The 19,875-nt window shown below is 37.3% G+C and overlaps 1 protein-coding gene across 9 annotated transcripts in view; it reads right to left on the minus strand.

Annotated features, from left to right (window-relative positions):
• The window catches only part of LOC123533706 (uncharacterized), a 363,176-nt gene that overhangs the window by 141,166 nt on the left and 202,135 nt on the right, over nucleotides 1-19,875 (minus strand). For all 9 annotated transcript variants that reach the window (XR_008366543.1, XM_053520291.1, XM_053520290.1 and 6 more), the window contains 2 exons: nucleotides 18,398-18,576; nucleotides 9,719-10,509 (listed from right to left, as the gene is read on the minus strand). Coding sequence is in view for 8 of the 9 variants with exons in the window: in XM_053520291.1 (XP_053376266.1) it covers nucleotides 9,719-10,509; nucleotides 18,398-18,576 (970 nt within the window). In the remaining variant the exon portion in view is untranslated. The remainder of the gene's footprint in view (nucleotides 1-9,718; nucleotides 10,510-18,397; nucleotides 18,577-19,875) is intronic.

A 19,875-nucleotide genomic window follows, 5' to 3' on the forward strand; every position in this document is an offset into this window, starting at 1 on the left:
GTGTCACACATTCATGCATAGTTATTTTAAAATCCATGCATGAATGACAAAGATATGGACCGGACATGCCTATCAATGCACTATCATGAAAAATGATCTTTAACGTCTAAGTGTGACCTTGACCTTTGAGCTACGGACCTGGGTCTTGTGTGTGACACGTCGTCTTATTGTGGTACACATTCATGCCAAGTTATTTGAAAATCCATCCATCGATGACAAAGATATGGACCGGACACGCTCATCAATGCACTATCCTTTAACGTCTAAGTGTGACCTTGACCTTTGAGCTACGGACCTGGGTCTTGCGCACTGCACGTCATCTTACTGTGGTACACATTCATGCCAAGTTATTTGAAAATCCATCCATCCATGACAAAGATATGGACCGGACACGCCCATCAATGCACTATCCTTTAACGTCTAAGTGTGACCTTGACCTTTGAGCTACGGACCTGGGTCTTGCGCACTGCACGTCGTCTTACTGTGGTACACATTCACGCCAAGTTATTTGAAAATCCATCCATCGATGACAAAGATATGGACCGGACACGCCCATCAATGCACTATCCTTTAACGTCTAAGTGTGACCTTGACCTTTGAGCTACGGACCTGGGTCTTGTGCACTGCACGTCGTCTTACTGTGGTACACATTCATGCCAAGTTATTTGAAAATCCATCCATCGATGACAAAGATATGGACCGGACACGAAAATTGCGGACAGACCGACAGACCGACAGACTGACAGACCGACAGACAGACAGACGGTTCAAAAACTATATGCCTCCCTTCGGGGGCATAAAAACCTGCACTGGATAGAACTACTGCTATTAAATCGAAGTACACACAAGTGATTTGATTGGTTGGTATTTTCACTTACCAATCATATAGCTGAAGAATTTTTTATACTCAAACTCAAATAGTTACGAAATTGCGCAAAATATAGAAGAACTGTAAAAATACGATGTATTGAATGAGGCAACGCTAACCTTTCTATCTGTTCTGAACCAGACTTTTCTTCTTCTAAATTATCCATGAACCCCGAAACAATACACAATATTGTATTCCTTTATCTGTAAAATGTCGTTTTTGAACTCCCATAATTCTTACAAAATATGGTCAAATCGGTCAATGAAATACAAAAACTGAACCTTATCTATGATGATACGTTATCTAAGTAAGTATCAAAGATAGCAATGAGAAAAGTTTTAAGACATGCAAAAAGGGTCAAATTTGTATTAAATCAGTAACATTTCCATATCTGACAATAGATTTGATAACACCACTTGGCCTACTGATTACACAAGGACAGTAACATATCGGAGAGGGGCTATCTATAAGTCTTTATCTCTCAAGCTACAACAAAGTTCAACTTGTAACATACTGATTGTATTTTAAACCCTTTCTAATCTAAAAATTCACAGTCCAAGATGAAAGAATACAACCTCACTTAGAGAAACATTGCTTGGAAACCTAGAATGTGTTTGCTGTAATAAAACTCTTTCTCTGCACACATACTAGGTTTCCGAGCAATGAGAAGATGTTTAATGGTATTTCCATTTTATAGCTCTAGCAGCTCCGAAAAGGGGCTATGTCATTCACTTTCAGCCCCATGTGAAAAAACTTGAGAGAGGACATTACAATGATGCTACAGATCATGAGTAGAAGTTGTTTAGTGGCCTTTAAAAAAGTCCAAGTGGCCCCATCTGAACAAAATTGTGACAGGACCTTACAATGATGCTACAGACCAAGTCTGATGAAGATCCATCAAGATATTTCTATTTCAAGCTCCAAGTGCCCCCATTTTAACAAGAAATTGTAACAGAGTTACAAACGTCCCCTGCCTAGGGACATTTTTCACAAAAACATATCAATCTTCAATCATCTTACTGTAAACATAATTTCATTTTTAAATTAGTGGAAAAACTGACGAGAAAACGCATGTATTGTACTTTATTATATAAAATGGCAGTAATTTTATCACGTACCTTAACAGTTGACATTTGAAACATGACACATTGTCTTATAATGGTGAATATCTATGCCAAGCTATTTAATTCCATCCATGCATAAAAGTTAAAGACCTGAGAAAAGGAAAAAGACGGCACCATTCATGAAATATTGGTGCTAGAGTTATGGGCCTTGTGTCATATGATGTGGGTGATGATGTGCTACAATTATTCTTAGTTTGAATCAATTCAAGAAATATTGGAATGAGTTATGGCCCTTATGCCAGATGATGTGGGTAATGATGAGGAATAACTAATTTAAGTTTAAAGCAAATCCATCAGAAAAGGAGAAAAAAGAGAAAACTTAAACCAAGGTTGTGGCGCAAAAGACGCCGACGCTGGGGTGAGTAGGATAGCTCTCCATATATCTTGTATAGTCAAGCTAAAAATTATCTATTATCTTTGACCTCTAAGTCTGACCTTAAATTATGAGACAGGGGTCTTGCATGTGACAGTCTACTCATTATTGGGAACATTTGCGTAAATGATTCTCAAAGCGCTTGATAAATAGTAGAGTTATAGACCAGATATGAAACTAATGCTTTAAACCTGTTATCACCAAGTGTGACCTTGACCTTAGAGCTAGGGGCCTGAGACTTTAGCATGATGCATCATCTCATAATGGAGGACATTTGTGCCATGTAATTTCAAATTCCCTTGATGAATGACAAGAGTTATGAGCTGAACAAGAAACAAACCCTGTAAACCTTTGACCTCTAAGTGTGACCTTGACCTTGGAGCCAGGGATCTGGACTCGTCTCATTATGGGGAATATTTATGCCAATTTATTTCAAAATCTTTTATGATTGGCAGTTATGGACCGGACACGAAGTGTGATGGAAGGAAGGATGGAAGGATGAAGCCTATTTCTATGTCACCCATTTTTGTCTCTAAAAAAGGCAGGGGACAATTATTAATACAATCGCACTAACAGAAAATAAATATTTTGTATTTAATTGGGGTAATTAATTATATATGCAAGTTCATAGTTCCTTCTCGTGAAGATTATTTTGTTCAACCACTTGAGTCTTATTGATATTTGGTACATTCAGATCGACAATTAAGATTTAAAGTGGCATTTAAACTTTTTGGATGGAAACATTTAAGATATTAAGAAAATACAAATGTATTAAATCAAACACTGTTATAACCTATTTATTCCTAACAGACAAGACTTACTAATCCAGACAAAGTCAAACAAAAAATGCGACCAGAAGAAGAAATATACTGGTATATGCTGATACATTTAGACATCTGAAGCAAGATGGTTGCTTTTTGTGCAACAAGAGCTGTATAATAGTATGAGTATCTGTGATACCGAATAGGCCGATCATTACAAAAACTTTTGTTGCCTTTGAAATGAATAGTTGCATGGTAATTGTAAGTATAAACAGTTAAACTTAGAATTTTTTCAGTACAGTATGTTCACCCACTTGTTAGAGATGTTAGGTTACAGTAATCTCATACTGAAATAACAGGCTGTAACAAGAGCTGTCTCCATAGGATGACACATGCCCCCGATGGCACTTTGAATGGATAGTTATGGCCGATGTTAGAGTTTAGGACCTTTGACCTATGGACCTGGGTCTTGCACGCGACACGTCGTCTTACTGTGGTACACATTCATGCCAAGTTATTTGAAAATCCATCCATCGATGACAAAGATATGGACCGGACACGCCCATCAATGCACTATCCTTTAATGTCTAAGTGTGACCTTGACCTTTGAGCTATGGACCTGGGTCTTGCGCGCGACACATCGTCTTACTGTGGTACACATTCATGCCAAGTTATTCGAAAATCCATCCATCGATGACAAAGATATGGACTGGACACGAAAATTGCGGACAGACTGACAGACCGACAGACAGACTGACAGACGGTTCAAAAACTATATGCCTCCCTTCGGGGGCATAAAAAGAAAATTACCATAAATATTTATTTCACCTTTGTACAAGTGTTTTCTTTCATTTTGAAAAAAAATTCTTTAAATATTTCTTTCTAACAAACTTTATGCCAAATATAATATGGTTATCAACCACACAAATTCTACTTTTTGTGAAAAAAAAATTTTGTCTTTATTTTTGGTGGGCATTTGCCTTAATCTGATGTAAAATACATAATGGGGTATGGGTTGGTATTTTCAAATGTCTATTTAAGTTGATATGGCTTGGTTATATATAATGATAAGCTACAACAGAAAAAATACTAATCAATATAGCAGGAAGTATACATTAAAACAAAATAAACTAACAAGAGGGCCAAAATGGCCCTATATCGCTCACCTGTTATCACTGCACTTAAGGACAAGGTCAAAAAATCATAATCAAGATCAATCAAAAGAATTATGAGAAAATATAGTTGAAATTTTCTTAAAGTTACTTCAAATAAAATTATTTTCAAATCAGGCCAGTAGTTTCATGCCTGAAGGATTACATCAGAGGATGTTAGGAGCAAAATTTTGACTGATGAAGCCCAAAGGACAGGAACAACAAAGAGAAGAAATTAAAATTAAATCTAAGTCCTCAGAAAAAAATCCAAGTCCAAAGGACAGGAACAACAAAGGGAAGAATTTAACCAAAATTAAACAAGAGTGCAAGAATGTCACAATATACGCCCGTCACAGCAAATTTCTTTACTCTAGCACCTGTATTTGCAAATGGAATTTTAATTTTGTGGTTGTTTAGTAATAACTAAGTGTTTTGTTTTTCTAAGTCCACAAAAAAACTCCTTACCAGGTAGAGATACCTTAAAATACACCTAAAATTGGAAAGTAACATCTATGTTGTACCACAGAAAAGTGGTCTTGGTTTTTCCCTACGGTCAATTAAAAAAAAGTTACAATATAAGTTATTTATAGTAACAACTAAGGGAAGTTAATCTTAAAAAAAAAAAAAAAAAAAAAAAAAATCAAAAAAAATTGTAAGTCCACACAAAAATCTTTACCAGGTAGAGACTGGTCAAAATACACCTCAAAATTGGATGTAGCATGCATGTTGTACTACAGAAAAGTGGTCTCGATTTTTCCCTACGACTAGTAATGAAAAAGTTACAATATAAGCTATTTATAGTAACAACAAAGGGAAGTAATTCTAAAGAAGGGAACTGCGCATGACACTTCGTCTCATGATGGTGTATAATTGTGTCAAGTTACATCAAATCCCTCCATGCATGAAGAAGAAATGCTTCGGACAAAGTCATTCTTGTATCTGACCTTTGGCCTCTAAGTGTGACTTGACCTTAGACTAGGGACCTGGTTCTTGCGCATGACACTACGTCTTGTGGTGGTGAACATTTGTGCCAAGTTATATCAAAATCCTCTATGCTATGAAGAAGAAATGCTCCGGACAAGGTTTTCATTCTTGTATCCTTTGACCTCTAAGTGTGACCTTGACCTTAGACCTAGAGACCTGGTTCTTGCGCATGACACTCCGCCTCATGGTGGTGAACATTTGTGCCAAGTTATATCAATCCCTTATGCATGAAGAAGAAATGCTCCGGACAAAGTTTTCATTCTTGTATCCTTTGCCCTCTAAGTGTGACCTTGACCTTAGACCTAGGGACCTGGTTCTTGCGCATGACACTCCTTCTCATGATGATGAACAATTGTGCCAACTTTCATCAAAATCCCTCTATGCATGAAGAAGATATGCTCCGGACAAAGTCATTCTTGAATTTGACTTTGACCCCAAGTGTGACTTGACCTTAGACCTAGGGACCTGGTTCTTGCGCATGACACCCCGTCTCATGATGGTGAACAACTGTGCCAAGTTTCATCAAAATCCCTTCATGCATGTAGAAGATATGCTCCGGACAAGGTCTGTGGACGCCGCCCGCCCGCCCGCCCGCCCGCCAGGGGCGTTCCCATAATACGTCCCGTTTTTCAAACGGGCGTATAAAAAAATTCTTACAAGGTACAGATATGTCAAAATACTCCTAAAAATTGGTGGTACCATCCATGTTGTACCACAGAAAAGTGATCTCTGTTTTAATAAAAAAAGTTTCTTAAATAAGCTATTTATAGTAACATAAAAAGGGAAGTAATTAAAAAAAATTATTGTAAGTGAACAAAAGGATCTGCCAAATAAAAACAAGAGCACTGCAATGGATGCAAATGCAGAGCAATATACACACAAAACAAAGTCATATGACCTTTGACCCCTAAGTGTGACCTTGACCCTGAAGTGAGCCATCCGAAACATGCGCTCTGCACATTTTTTCAATGAGGTGAACATTTGTATCAGGTTTCTTTGAAATCCTTCAAGGGGTTCAAGAGTTACAGAGCGGAAGGGAAATTGCTAACCAACAGACATACAGACAGACCGACACCAAGGCGATAACATAATATGTCCCTTCGGGTGAATAAAAAAGAACCAAGATCTTATGGTGATACAAGTTGTGTGCAAGTTTGGTTAAAATCAAATCATAAATGAAGCTGCTATTGTGCAGACAAGGTCAAAATAGCTAATTTTGACCCTTTCAGGGGCCATAACTCTGGAACCCATAATGGAATCTGGTTCAAGAAAGGAACCAAGACCTTATGGTGACATAAGTTTTGTGCAAGTTTGATTAAATTCAAATCATAAATGAAGCTGCTATTGTGAAGACAAGGTCAAAATAGCTTATTCTGGTCCTATCAGGGGCCATAACTCTGGAACCTTTAATGGAATCTGGCCATTTGAAGAAAGAAACCAAGATCTTGTGGTGATACAAGTTGTGTGCAAGTTTGGTTAAAATCAAATCATAAATGAAGCTGCTATTGTGCAGACAAGGTCAAAAAAGCTAATTTTGGCCCTTTCAGGGGTCATAACTCTAGAACTCATTATGGGATCTGGTTGGTTCAACAAAGAAACCAAGATCTTATTGTGACACAAGTTTTGTGCAAGTTTGGTTAAATTCAAATCATAAATGAAGCTGCCCTTTTGCAGACAAGGTCAAAATAGCTAATTCTGGCCCTTTCAGGGGCCATAACTCTGGAACCCATACTGGAATCTGGCCAGTTCAAGAAAGGAACTATGATCTTATGGTGATACAAGTTGTATGCAAGTTTGGTAAAAATCAAATCATAAATAAAACTGCTATTGTGCAGACAATGTCAAAATAGCTCATTTTGGCTCTTCAGGGGCCATAACTCTGGAACCCATAATGAGATCTGGCCAGTTCAAGAAAGGAACCAAGATCTTATGGTGAAACAAGTTGTGTGCAAGTTTGGTTAAAATAAAATCATAAATGAAACCACTATCCTGCAGACAAGAAATTGTTGATGCACAAAAATAGTAAATTCTGGCCCTTTAAGGGGCAGTAACTCTAGAACCCATGATGGGATCTGGCCAGTTTTTGAAAGGAATTGAGAAATCACGCCAATACAAGTTTTGTACAAGTTGATCGAAATTGCTTGCAAAATGTGGTCTCTATCTTGTTCACAAGAAATTGTGGACAGACAACGGACGACGGACGAAGGGCGATCACAAAAGCTCACCCCGTCACTACCTGACAGGTGAGCTAAAAAGGGTAATAAGCATCAAGGGTTTAGACAGAACAATGTCTATAATTTTTCCTAAACAAGTCTATGTTAAACAAGTGAACCCCTGGACAAGGCCAATTTTGACCTAAATGGCATGGCTTGAGCAAACTTGGGAGGAGGGCTGCCAGAAAATGCTACAAACCAAACATATAAGCTGTGGGCCTTGCAGTTTTAGACAAAAATTTTTTTTATTTGTTTCTTTTGTAAAACAAGAGCTCGTAGAACACAAAATGCCCCCCCCATGCATTCAGCATTCAGTAATTGCACAAGGAACAGATTTTATTTGGTCACTGTATACGAAAGTTCTACTGTTCTGGATCAATGTGACCTTGACCTTTGACCTATTTACCTCAAAATCAATAAGGGTCATCTGCTGGTCATGATCAACCTCCCTCTAAGTTCTGTGATCCTTGGCCCAAGCAGTCTCAAGTGATCGCCCAGAAAGGCTTTGACTATTCCATGTCAATGTGACCTTGACCTTTGGCCTACTGACCTTAAAATCAATAGGGGTCATCTGTTGGTCATTACCAACCTCCCTATCAACTTTCATGATCCTAGGCTCAAGCGTTCTTAATTCACCATCCAAAAACCGTTTAACTGTTCTGGGTCACTGTGACCTTTGACCTACTGATCTCAAAATCAATAGGGGTCATCTGCTGATCATGATCAACCTCCCTATTAAGTTTCGTGATCCTAGGCCCAAGCGTTCTCAAGTTATTTTTCTGGAAACAATTTAAGTGTTCCTGGCCACTGTGACCTTGACCTTTGACTTTCTGACCTCAAAATAAATAAGGGACATCTATTGGTCATGTCCAACCTCCCTATCTACTTTCATGATCCTAGGCCGAAGCATACTTGAGTTATCATCCGGAAACTGTGTAGCTGTGACCTTGATATTTGACCTACTGATCTCAAAATCAATAGGGTTCATCTGCTGATTATGCTTAATCTTCTGCATTAAATAAAACACAGTTTTGATTAAAAAAGTTTTTCATTAATATTAAAATAGATTCAAGCATAAACTTACCTTGTTTACTTCAGCTAGGGATAATGTGATACGTAAGTATGGGAACTTGGGTCATTTTTTGTCTTTCTTTTTCCTTGTAAACAAGCATATTAGTTTACTGAATATCATGTCATACTAGAAATAGTACTTTTTTGTAACATTTAACCAAGACAAGAAAAGTGGGCCATGATGGCCTTGTATTATTAATCTTACCTAGTTCTTAACACAGGTCACCTGGTATTCAGTCTGATCTACCTCTCATAGCAACAAACATTCTATGTTTTATTTATATCAGGTAGAATTTTCATACAGTTATTTTAATATTTGACCTAATGACCTAATTCTTGATATTAGCTGCCTTCTTTTGGATGTCTCCTAACAAACAAGTATGCCCACGGGCAGAATGTCGAACCTGCCTGCTGTCAAGTGTGACCCTGACCTTGGACCCAGGGACCTGGTTCTTGCGCATGACACTCCGTCTCATAATGGTGAACATTCATGCCAAGCTACATCAAAATCCCACAATGCATGAAGAAGAAATGCTCCGGACAAACTTCAACTTGACCTCTGACCTCCAACTGTGACCTTGACCTTTGAGACAGGAATATGGGGTTTGTGCATGACACGTCTTCTCATTGAGGTAAACATTCGTGCCAAATATAAACAAGATTGGTCCATGCATGTCGAAGTTACGGTCCGGACAAAATCGGACGGACGCACGCACATACATACACTGAAAGTGGCGGCTATATCGAGCTCAACGCAAGCAGGCTCGACAAAAATTAAAAAGCTCAGGTGGAAAATAAGACCTCTAAGATGTTATAATGGTTTTTCTATGATTTGACATAGTGACCTAGTTGAACACTACCTAGATTTCACATAATATTTTTATAGAGACAACAAACTTTTATGAAGATCAAGCAGAAAATGTTTTAAAAAGGTTTTTCTTTGATTATCACATGAATTAATTTGAATGCTCAGAGTGAGGCTCAAACCTGTATCGGTGAAAGACAAGTGATTTGAAGTCAGCGACCTTAACACCATGGATACGGAGCCCCGCCCCCCCACCCTCCCATAAAAGCTTACCTTATATCAACACAAGACATTTTAGTGCTAAAGTGAACTAAAATCATAAAGATCTATTTCAAAATATTTACTATGTACCATACATTATTACTCACATGATAACTTTGTCTTCACTTGAAACATCTTCGGTACAAGCAGTTTCATCAATTTCTAATTTTTCTTCATCATCGTCATCATCATCGGTAACATCTCCGAATAACATTCTTCCTACACTTTCAGAGTCTTTTATTTCCTCCCTAGCCTTGTCTATGAATATCGAGTCATTTAATCTACCAGAAGCTATATCTGCAGGTATTTTTGATTTTTGTGCGCTTTTCAAATAAACGTCATCCACTCTATCAGAATTCAAACTTTTGTCACCACTGACAGTTTTAAGAAAATCCATATTTATGTCCATCTGTTTTGTTTTAGTCAATAGATTAGCAGCTGTTTTGCAAATATCATTATGGTTAGGGGACATTAATGCGCTTTTGTTATATTCGTTTTTCTTTAAAACGGCATAATCATTATTTGCCGTTTCTTGCAAGTTAGTTAGACTCAAGGTATCACAGTCTAATCCACCAAAGTATTTTGAGCTCAAACTGGTTTTATCACAAGGCAAGTAATCATCCTTTTCAGCTAAAATGTTAATTTTCTCACCTATGATAGAACTGTCACTTAAAGAACTCCGTTTCTTGGTTTTATTCCATTTTATTTTAATACTTTTGTGTTCCGGGCTGGTATTGCCTTTGATGCTTTTATCTGCTTTTTGTAACATTTGACTTTCTGGGCAATGGTGGCTCTTGTTGGTAGATAGTTTTCTTTGGGTTGGTAAAATATTTGCTGTTGAGCTGGAAGACTTCCGTCTAGATTTTACTTCAGATGGTTTTATTGTATCTTTGTCATCCTGAAACATAGATGTCTTATTACATTTGATTCTTTCAACTTAAAAGTTTGTCCGACTGTAATACTTTAAAGCAGAATATTTGTACATGGATGTTAACAAGGAAGTGAAGAAAGGAGAAGTTTTCAAGATCTAAGGTACCCTCCTAGGCACTACATAAGGCCAGGACAGGTACGTGCATACAAGCTTGTAGGTCATTCTACAAAAATTAATTAAACTTCCATAAGGTTTCAAACCAGACTGTGAACAGCAACCAAATCACTTGATTTGTTTGTTTGTATTGAGTTTATGCCATTTTTCAACAGTATTTCAGTTATGTAATGGCGGGCAGTTAACCCAACCAGTGTTCCTGGATTCTGTACCAGTATAAACCTATTCTCCGCAAGTAACTGCCAACTTCCCTACATGAATCAGCGTTGGCGGACAAATGCTTCCAGACTCAATGTTTTTTTATGAAATCTTGAACTCATGACCCCATGATCCGTAGATCTGTGCTCTCCCTATTGAGCTAAGTGGGTGGCTCAAATCACTTGAATGAGGACCCTAAAGACACATACCCACCCAATGTTGACTTTTTAACCTTAACTATTATGTCATGACACACTATCATTAGATGCAACAATTTTGTTCACTGTAAAAAAACTCATCCCTCCTGGCGGAATCCAAATCGCCCAGTTTTTCAGACTGTTGTAATCTGTTTACTTAAAGCTGTAAAACTTTATATATACAATAGATGTAAATTATCAATAAATCTATGGTTAACTCTGCCTACTCGCCTGTCAAACTTCAACCAATCATAGCGTTAATATCCCACTGTAGTTTATCAATATTGTAAGTCGCCGCCATTTTGAAAATTTTCAACCGGCATGTAAAAAGCCGATAATTTTATCGAGTGCAGACTTGAACCTCCTTCAACATGATCTTATGCATCAATTGTATGTCATTTCTTGATTGTATTATAAATTACATCAAAATTTATTTCAAATATGGCCAATTTCTATAAATGACTTGCCGGCGCTGTGGATGAAAAACGATTCCGCATACAGTCGGAACTGCTGTAAAAATTTTGCGAAATATTAAACAAAGAGTTTTTAAGAGTACATACTAGAGAAGAAAAACGTATAACGTGTACAGTATATACAAGAGAGACAACACCGCCATTAGTAGGCTTTGACAAAACGAAATATTGTAAGGAGATCGCCAAAGTAATAAATGAATCAATTAAATGTATAAATCTGAACAAGTTGATGCCAGAATTGGGCATTACTAAAGCAATCGGAACATGTATGAAAACTTCCACGGCATTCAATTGTGCACCTGATAAATTTATGAGTTTCAGATGCGTAGTTTTTTTTATAAAAATTTAAAGGAGACTTTATTTCATAGCACAGTTTGTACTTAATTTAGAAATAGTTAAAAGAACTTGTAAAACACTCATTTTACTAAAATGTTCTTTAAACAGTGCTTTTTATTCTATTTGTTTTGTAGTTTTGAAAATAGAACTGAACTAGAAGATGCTTTTGTAGAAAAACGCATGTTTCCCCCAATGTATAGTCTTATAGGCAAGAAGTCAATAGGGAACAGGAGCGAAAGTCAAAGAAACACTGATGGTTGGCTGCAATAGGGATAATCTAAATAGCACATCCAATTATCCCACTTAGTTTCAGTGGTTCTAAAGTTATGAATTGGAAACGGTTTTCCATACTGAGGCCCCTGTGACCTTGACCTTTGATGGAGTGACCCCAAAATCAGTAGGAGTCATCTACTCTGCATATCCTATCATCCTATTAAGTTTCAACATTCTGGGTTAAGTGGTTCTCAAGTTATTGATTGGAAAGCGTTTTCTCTGGTCAACCCCCTGTGACCTTGACCTTTGATGGAGTGACCCTAAAAACAATCAGTCATCTACTCTGTAAGTCCTATCACCCTATCAAGTTTGAAGGTTATAGGTCAAATGGTTCTCAAGTTATTGACCAGAAATTGATTTCCATGGTCTGTCCACTGTGACCTTGACCTTTAATAGAGTGACCACAAAATCAATATGATTAATCTACTCTGCATGTCCAATAATCCTAAGAAGTTTCAACATTCTGGGTCAAATGGTTCTCAAGTTACTGACCAGAATTGTTTTTCCATGTTCAGGCCCCTGTGACCTTGACCTTTAATATGTGACCCAAAAATCAATAGTGGTCATATACTCTGCATGTCCAATCATCCTATGAAGTTTCAACACTCTAGGTCAAGTGGTTCTCAAGCTATTGTTTGGAAAGTCTATACTATGGTCAACCCTCTGTGACCCTGACCTTTGATGGAGTGATCCCAAAAACTACAGAGGTCATCTACTCTGCAAGTCGTATCACACTATCAAGTTTGCAGGTTATAGGTCAAATGGTTCTCAAGTTATTGACCAGAAATTGATTTCCATGGTTTGTCCACTGCGACCTTGACCTTAATTAGAGTGACCCCAAAGTCAATAGGGATCATCTACTCTGCATTTCCAATCAACCTATGAAGTTTCAACATTCTGCGTCAAATGATTCTTTAGTTTCTGACCGGAAATTATTTTCCATGTTTAGGCCCCTGTGACCTTGACTTTTAATAGAGTGACCCCAAAATCAGTAGGAGTCATCTACTCTGCATTTCCAATCATCCTATGAAGTTTCAATATTCTGGGTCAAGTGGTTCTCAAGTTATTGATCGGAAATGGTTTTCTATGTTCAAGCCCCTGTGACCTTGACCTTTGATGTAGTGACCCCAAGAACAATAGGGGTCGTCTACTCAATAAGCCCTGCCACCGTATGAAGTTTGAAAGTTCTAGATCAAATGGGTCTCCAGTTATTGATCGGAAATGAAGTGTGACGAACGAAGGACGAATGGACAGGGCAAAAATAATATGTCTCTCCAGTGTGGGGAGACAAAAATAAACTAGAGATGCTTTTGAGAAAAGCGCATGTCTCCCACAACTGCCCCTATGAAAAATGTCTAGTTTCTCTGGATGGTCTAGATGAATGGAATCAATTAGATGGCCTGGACGAGTGGATCCAATCAGTAATTCAAGGGCCATAATTAAAAAGTGCCTTGGCCGATTTGGCTAGTTATCCAATCTGGCTGAGGTCTTATGGTCAAACACATTTTGTTCAAGTTTGGTGAAGATCGAATGAGAAATGTTCGACTTAGAGTGCGGACAAGCTTTGTGACAGACAGACACACACACACACACAGACTGGAGTAAATCAATATGTCCCCCACAACACTTTGTGGTAGGAGACATAATGAACTTGAATTTTAGTATTCGTTTTTTAGTATTCGTTTTTGTTGATAGTTTATAATGCAGGTAAAACTTTCATTTCCCATCTTTCTTTGGCACCAATGTTGACTCTAGTGGCTCCTCTTTGGCTCCAACTTTTGCCAAATGCCAGAGCCAATTTGACTAGTTATCGAACTTTGCCGAGGACTTATTGGCAAACACATTTTGTTCAAGTTTGGATAAGATTTCTGACAGACACACAGACAGAGAGACAGAAAGACACACAGACAGGAGTAAATCAATACGTCTCCCACACCACTGTGTGGTGGGAGACATAATAACAAAGATAAAGTGAAAGTGCATAAACATTAACCTGAAATTCTAAGTAAAAAGAGGGCATAATTCACGAAATATTGGTGCCAGAGTTATGGCCCTTGTGTCATATGATGTGGGTGAAAATTTGAATCAAATCAGTTTAGTAACAACAGATACAGAACCAAAGTGCATCAATACTTTAACCCCACATTTTATGTAAAAAGGGGGCAGAATTCACAAAATACTGGTGTTTTGACCCTTGTGTCATATGATGTGGGTGATGATGTCAAACAATTGTTTTATGTTTGAATCCCTTCTGTAATAAGGGAGATACAGTGAAAATGCATCAAAATTAACCTAAAACTCTAAGTAAAAATGGTGCATAATTCATGAAAAATTGGTACCAGAATTATGGACTTTGTGTCATATGATGTAGGTGATGATGTGGAACAACCATTTTTAAGTTTAAATCAAATCCATTTAGTAACATTTGAGATAGAGTGAAAGTGCACCGAAACATTAACCTAAAATTCTATGTAAAAGGGGGGATAATTCATAAAATATTGGTGCAAGAGTTAGGATCCTTGTGCCAGATCATGTGTGTGATGATGAGGAAAAACTGTTTTAAGTTTGAAGCAAATCCATCGAGTAATTAAAGAGATAAAGAGAAAAAGCATCAAAACTTTAACAAAGGTGTGAAGGTGGAAGGACGCAGATGTCGATGCCGGGTCGAGTAGGATAGCTCTCCATATACTTCGCATAGTTGAGATCTTCTGCTTCTCGGCGCAACTACAGTGTCAGATATCACTATGGCTATGACTACGCATAGTTGAGACAAAAATGGAAAAAGTTACACAAGAGTGCCAAGATGACCCTAGGTCACTCACCTGTGTAACACATCATATCAGTGTAAACATGTTTTACCTAGTGATTTCATGGAGACAAATATTCTGACCAATTTTCATTAAGATTTGACTAAATAATGTGGCCTCTTGAGTGTAAATAAGCATTTTCTTTGATTTGACCTAGCTACCTTTTTTTTAACCCACATGACCCAGATTCAAACTTGTCCAAAATTTCATAACAAGAGGGCCATGAAGGCCCTGTATCGCTCACCTGACCTACTGACCTAAAGATCATCAAGATCAATATTCTGACCAAGTTTCATTAAGATATGGTCATAAATGTTGCCTCTAAAGTGTTAACTAGCTTTTCCTTTGATTTGACCCGGTGACCTAGTTTTTGACCACACCTGTCCCAGATTCAAACTTGACCTAAAGATCATCAAGATTAACATCCTGATTAAGTTTCATGAAGATACAGTCATAAATGTGGCCTCTAGAGTGTTAATAAGCTTTTCCTCTGACTTGACCTAGTGACCTAGTTTTTGACCCCACCTGACCCAGATTTGAATTTGAACTATAGATCATCAAGATTAACATTCTGACCAAGTTTCATTAAGATATGGTCATAAATGTGGCCACTACAGTGTTAACAAGCTTTTTCTTTGATTTGACCTGGTGACCTAGTTTTAGACCCCAGATGACCCAATATCGAGCTCGTCCAAGATTTTATTGTGGGTAACATTCTGACCAAGTTTCATTAAGATTGGGCCAAAATTGTGACATCTAGAGTGTTAACAAGCTTTTCCTTTGATTTGACCTGGTGACCTAGTTTTTTACCCAACCTGATCCAGATTTGAACATGACCTATAGATCATCAAGATTAACATTCTTGCCAAGCTTCATTAAGATATGGTCATAAATGTGGCCTCTAGAGTGTTTACTAGCTTTTCCTTTGATTTGACCTGGTGTCCTAGTTTTTGACCCTACATGACCCAGAATCAAACTGGACCTTGAGATCATCAAGATTAACATTCTGACAAAGTTTCATGAAGATATAGTCATAAATGTGGCCTCTACAGTGTTAACACTTTTTCCTTTGATTTGACCTGGCGACCTAGTTTTTGACCCCAGATGACCCAATATCAAATTCATCCAAGATTTCATTGAGGGTAACAATCTGACCAAGTTTCATTAAGATAGGGCCAAAATTGTGACCTCTAGAGTGTTAACAAGCTTTTCCTTTGATTTGACCTGGTGACCTAGTTTTTTACCCCAGATGACCCAATATCGAACTCGTCCAAGATTTTATTGAGGGTAACATTCTGACCAAGATTCATTACGATTTGGCCAAAATTGTGACCTCTAGAGTGTTAACAAGCTTTTTCTTTGATTTGACCTGCTGACCTAGTTTCTGACCCCAGATGACCCAATATTGAATTCGTCCAAGATTTTATTAAGAGTAACATTCTGACCTAGTTTCATTAAGATAAGGTCAAAATTGTGACCTCTAGAGTGTTAACAGTCAAATTGTTGACGATGGACGAATGGACGGACGGACGGCTGGCCGGCTGACGACAGAAGACGGACACAGGGCGATCACAAAAGCTCACCTTGAGCACTTTGTACTCAGTGAGCTAAAAACAAACATTCTGACAATATTTTGGGAATACTAGAGCAAAAAAGTGGCCTCTAGAGTGTATACAAACTTTTCCTATGATTTGACCTAGTGACCTAGTTTTTGATCACATGTGACCCAGATCTGAAATCGTCCAAGACTTTATAATAACAAACATTATAACCACATTTTATGAAGATAGCACCAAAAATGTGATCCCTAGGGTGTAAACAAGCTTATACGTTGATTTGACTGGGTGGCCTAGTTTTTGACCCCACATGACCCAGATAAAAATTCATCTGATATTTTATGCAGACGAACATTCTGACCAAGTTTCATGCACACCAAATGAACAAGAGTGTTGACAAGTATTTCTTCTGATTTGACTTGGTGACCTAGTTTTTGATCCCATATGACCCAGTTTCAAACTTGGCCTAGGAATCATCAAGATAAACATTCTGACCAAGTTTCATGAAGATAGGGTCATAAATGTGGCCTCTAAAGTGTTAACAAGCTTTTCCTTTGATTTGACTGGGTGTCCTAGTTTCTGCCCCTATATGACCCAGTTTCAAACCTGGCCTATAGATCATCAAGATAAACATTCTGACCAAATTTCATGAAGATAGGGTCATGAAATTTAATGTGGCCTCTAGGTTTTTAATAAGCTTTTCCTTTGATTTGACCTGATGACCAAGTTTTTGATCCGACATGAGCCAGTTTTGATCCAAGCCTAGAGATCATCAAGATAATCATTCTGTGCAAGTTTGTATCAAATCAAAGCATAAATGAAACCTCTATATGGCTGAAAGGGCCAAAATAGGAAATACTGCCGCTTTCAGGGGCAGTAACTCTAGAGCCCACAATGGAATCTAGCCAGTTTTCGAAAGGAACCAAGATCTTATTGTGACTTAAGTTGTAAGTGTGGTTAAAATCAAATATAAAATGTCACTTCTATCGTGTTCACAAGGTAAAAATTACCAAATTTTGGCTCTTTCAGGGGTCAATCAGTGGCCGTAACTCTGCAACCTATGATTGGATCTGACAGATTCATCATAGAATCCATGATTTAGTATTGATGAAGATATTCTGCAAGTTTGTATCAAATCAAACCATAAATGAAGTCTCTATATGGCTGCAAAAGCCAAAATAGCAAATTTTTAACATTTAAGGGGCCATAACTCTGGAACCCATGATGGGATTTTGCCAGTTTTCGAAAGGAACTGAGATATTATGCCAATACAAGTTGTATGCAAGTTTGATTAAAGTTGATTGCAAAATGTTGTCTCTATTACGTTCACAAGCCTAAAATAGCAAATTTTGGCCCTTTAAGGGGCAATAACTCTTGAACCCATGATGGCATTTGGCCATTTTTTTTAAAGGAACCAAGATATTATGCCCATACAAGTTTGATTAAAATCAAATACAAAATATGGTCTCTATCATGTTCACAAGGAAATTGTGGACGGACGGATGACGTACGAAGGGTGATCACAAAGCTCACCCTGTCACTATGTGACAGGTGAGATAAAATCCCATTATCATTATAAACAAATGATCTGATAGAAAGATTTTCATGACACAAGTTTTTATCCTTCTGTTGTCTGTTTCATGCACCAGTAAAACAAGATCTCATTCAGTTCCCATGTGATGTTGGCGAGTTTTGCTCTATATGCCTTTCAAGTTGACCTGTTTATTTTTGTATTTCTTTGGTCATACTCAAGACAGAAGCAAAACTGAATAATAGGTTTGTATTTAGTGCATAAAACATCGGAGCACTTTTAAAACACTGTCATATTCAGTGTATATCAGCGAAATTGTGTTTTCAGCAGTAGCTTTAATGAATATACACATGGCAAAAACAATACTAACCTTTTTCTGTTTTTTACTTTTTACATCCTTAACAATTTCCTTCTCCACCCTAACATCGCTGATGTTGTACTTGTTGAAAAGCCAGTTATGGTTCGGAAAATCACACATAATACGTTCTTCGTTCTGCTCCATATTGTCATCTGAAGAGGATTGTGCCTTCTCACTGCTGGAATAATTATCTGAAAAGAAAGCAAGATATATTCATACAGCAGCAGCAACAGTAAAATCTAGTTTGGAACTTTCAAAAATGTTATATGGTTCAGACAATCTACTTCCCCGTTTTGAATATTTGATGCAAGTTATTACACCAGGAACAAATTCCTCAAAAAATCAAACTGCTCTGAAAAACATAAAATGTAATAACAAACAACAGCAGCAAAATGAAGTTTGACCCATTTAAGCACATGTAACAATTGTTATAGAGATCCCTAAAAACAGTGGTTACTGAGATCCTTATATTGCTGCTTACTGAAAAACAGTGGTTATGGAGAGCTTTATATTGCTGTTGACTGAAAAACTGGGCATATTGAGGTCTTTATATTGTCACTTATTGAAAAACAATGGTAATAGTGATCCCTATTTTGCGACTTACTGAAAAAACTGTGGTAATGGAGAGACTTATTTTTGGCATCTTGAAAAAGCTAAGAGAACCTTATATTGTGGTTGATCTAAAAAGGCTGATATGAAGGTCCTTATTTTGTGGTTGACTGATAAACAGTGATTATGGAGTTCCTTATTTTGTGGTTGACTGATAAACAGTGGTTATGGAGGTCCTAATTTTGTGGTTTACTGATAAACAGTGATTATGGAGATCCTTATCTTGTGGTTTACTGATAAACAGTGGTTATGGAGATCCTTATTTTGTGGTTGACTGATAAACAGTGGTTATGGAGATCCTTATTTTGCAGCTTACTGTTTATCAGTGATTATGGAGATCCTTATCTTGTGGCTTATTGAAAACATGATACTTAAAAAGAAACAATTTGCTAATATTGATTCAGTATGGACTATAAAATACTCTTCGTTTAACCAGAAAACTCAATTTTCTGATTGACACTGCGATTGTATTCGAACATATTTTAAACCTATCAGCACCTGAAGTGTTCTACATGAGATATCTAAAAGCATGTCAGAAGCACCTGTTCTAAAACATATGACTAGTTGTTGGCTAAAGCAAGTAACCCCTGAACTGTTCTAGAACAAATGACAAGTTACAGGACAACTGCAAAACAACATCAGGTCTATAACAGACAGTATCTGAACTATTATATAACAGATGGAGAATAGTTCAGTAGAAGTTTTTGGACAGTTTCTTGAACTGTCAAACAGTTCTAGATCACTAAAAACTAAGAATAATATTATATCAAACACAGTTCATCAGTTATTAAACTACTGCTCAAGTACATTTCAAGTGTAGTTATTATCAGAACTGTTCTAGAACTAATGAAATACAGTTTATCAGAAGCTGTTCAACAACT

This window comes from Mercenaria mercenaria, chromosome 12, assembly GCF_021730395.1.
Source record: "Mercenaria mercenaria strain notata chromosome 12, MADL_Memer_1, whole genome shotgun sequence".
NCBI lineage: Eukaryota > Metazoa > Mollusca > Bivalvia > Venerida > Veneridae > Mercenaria > Mercenaria mercenaria.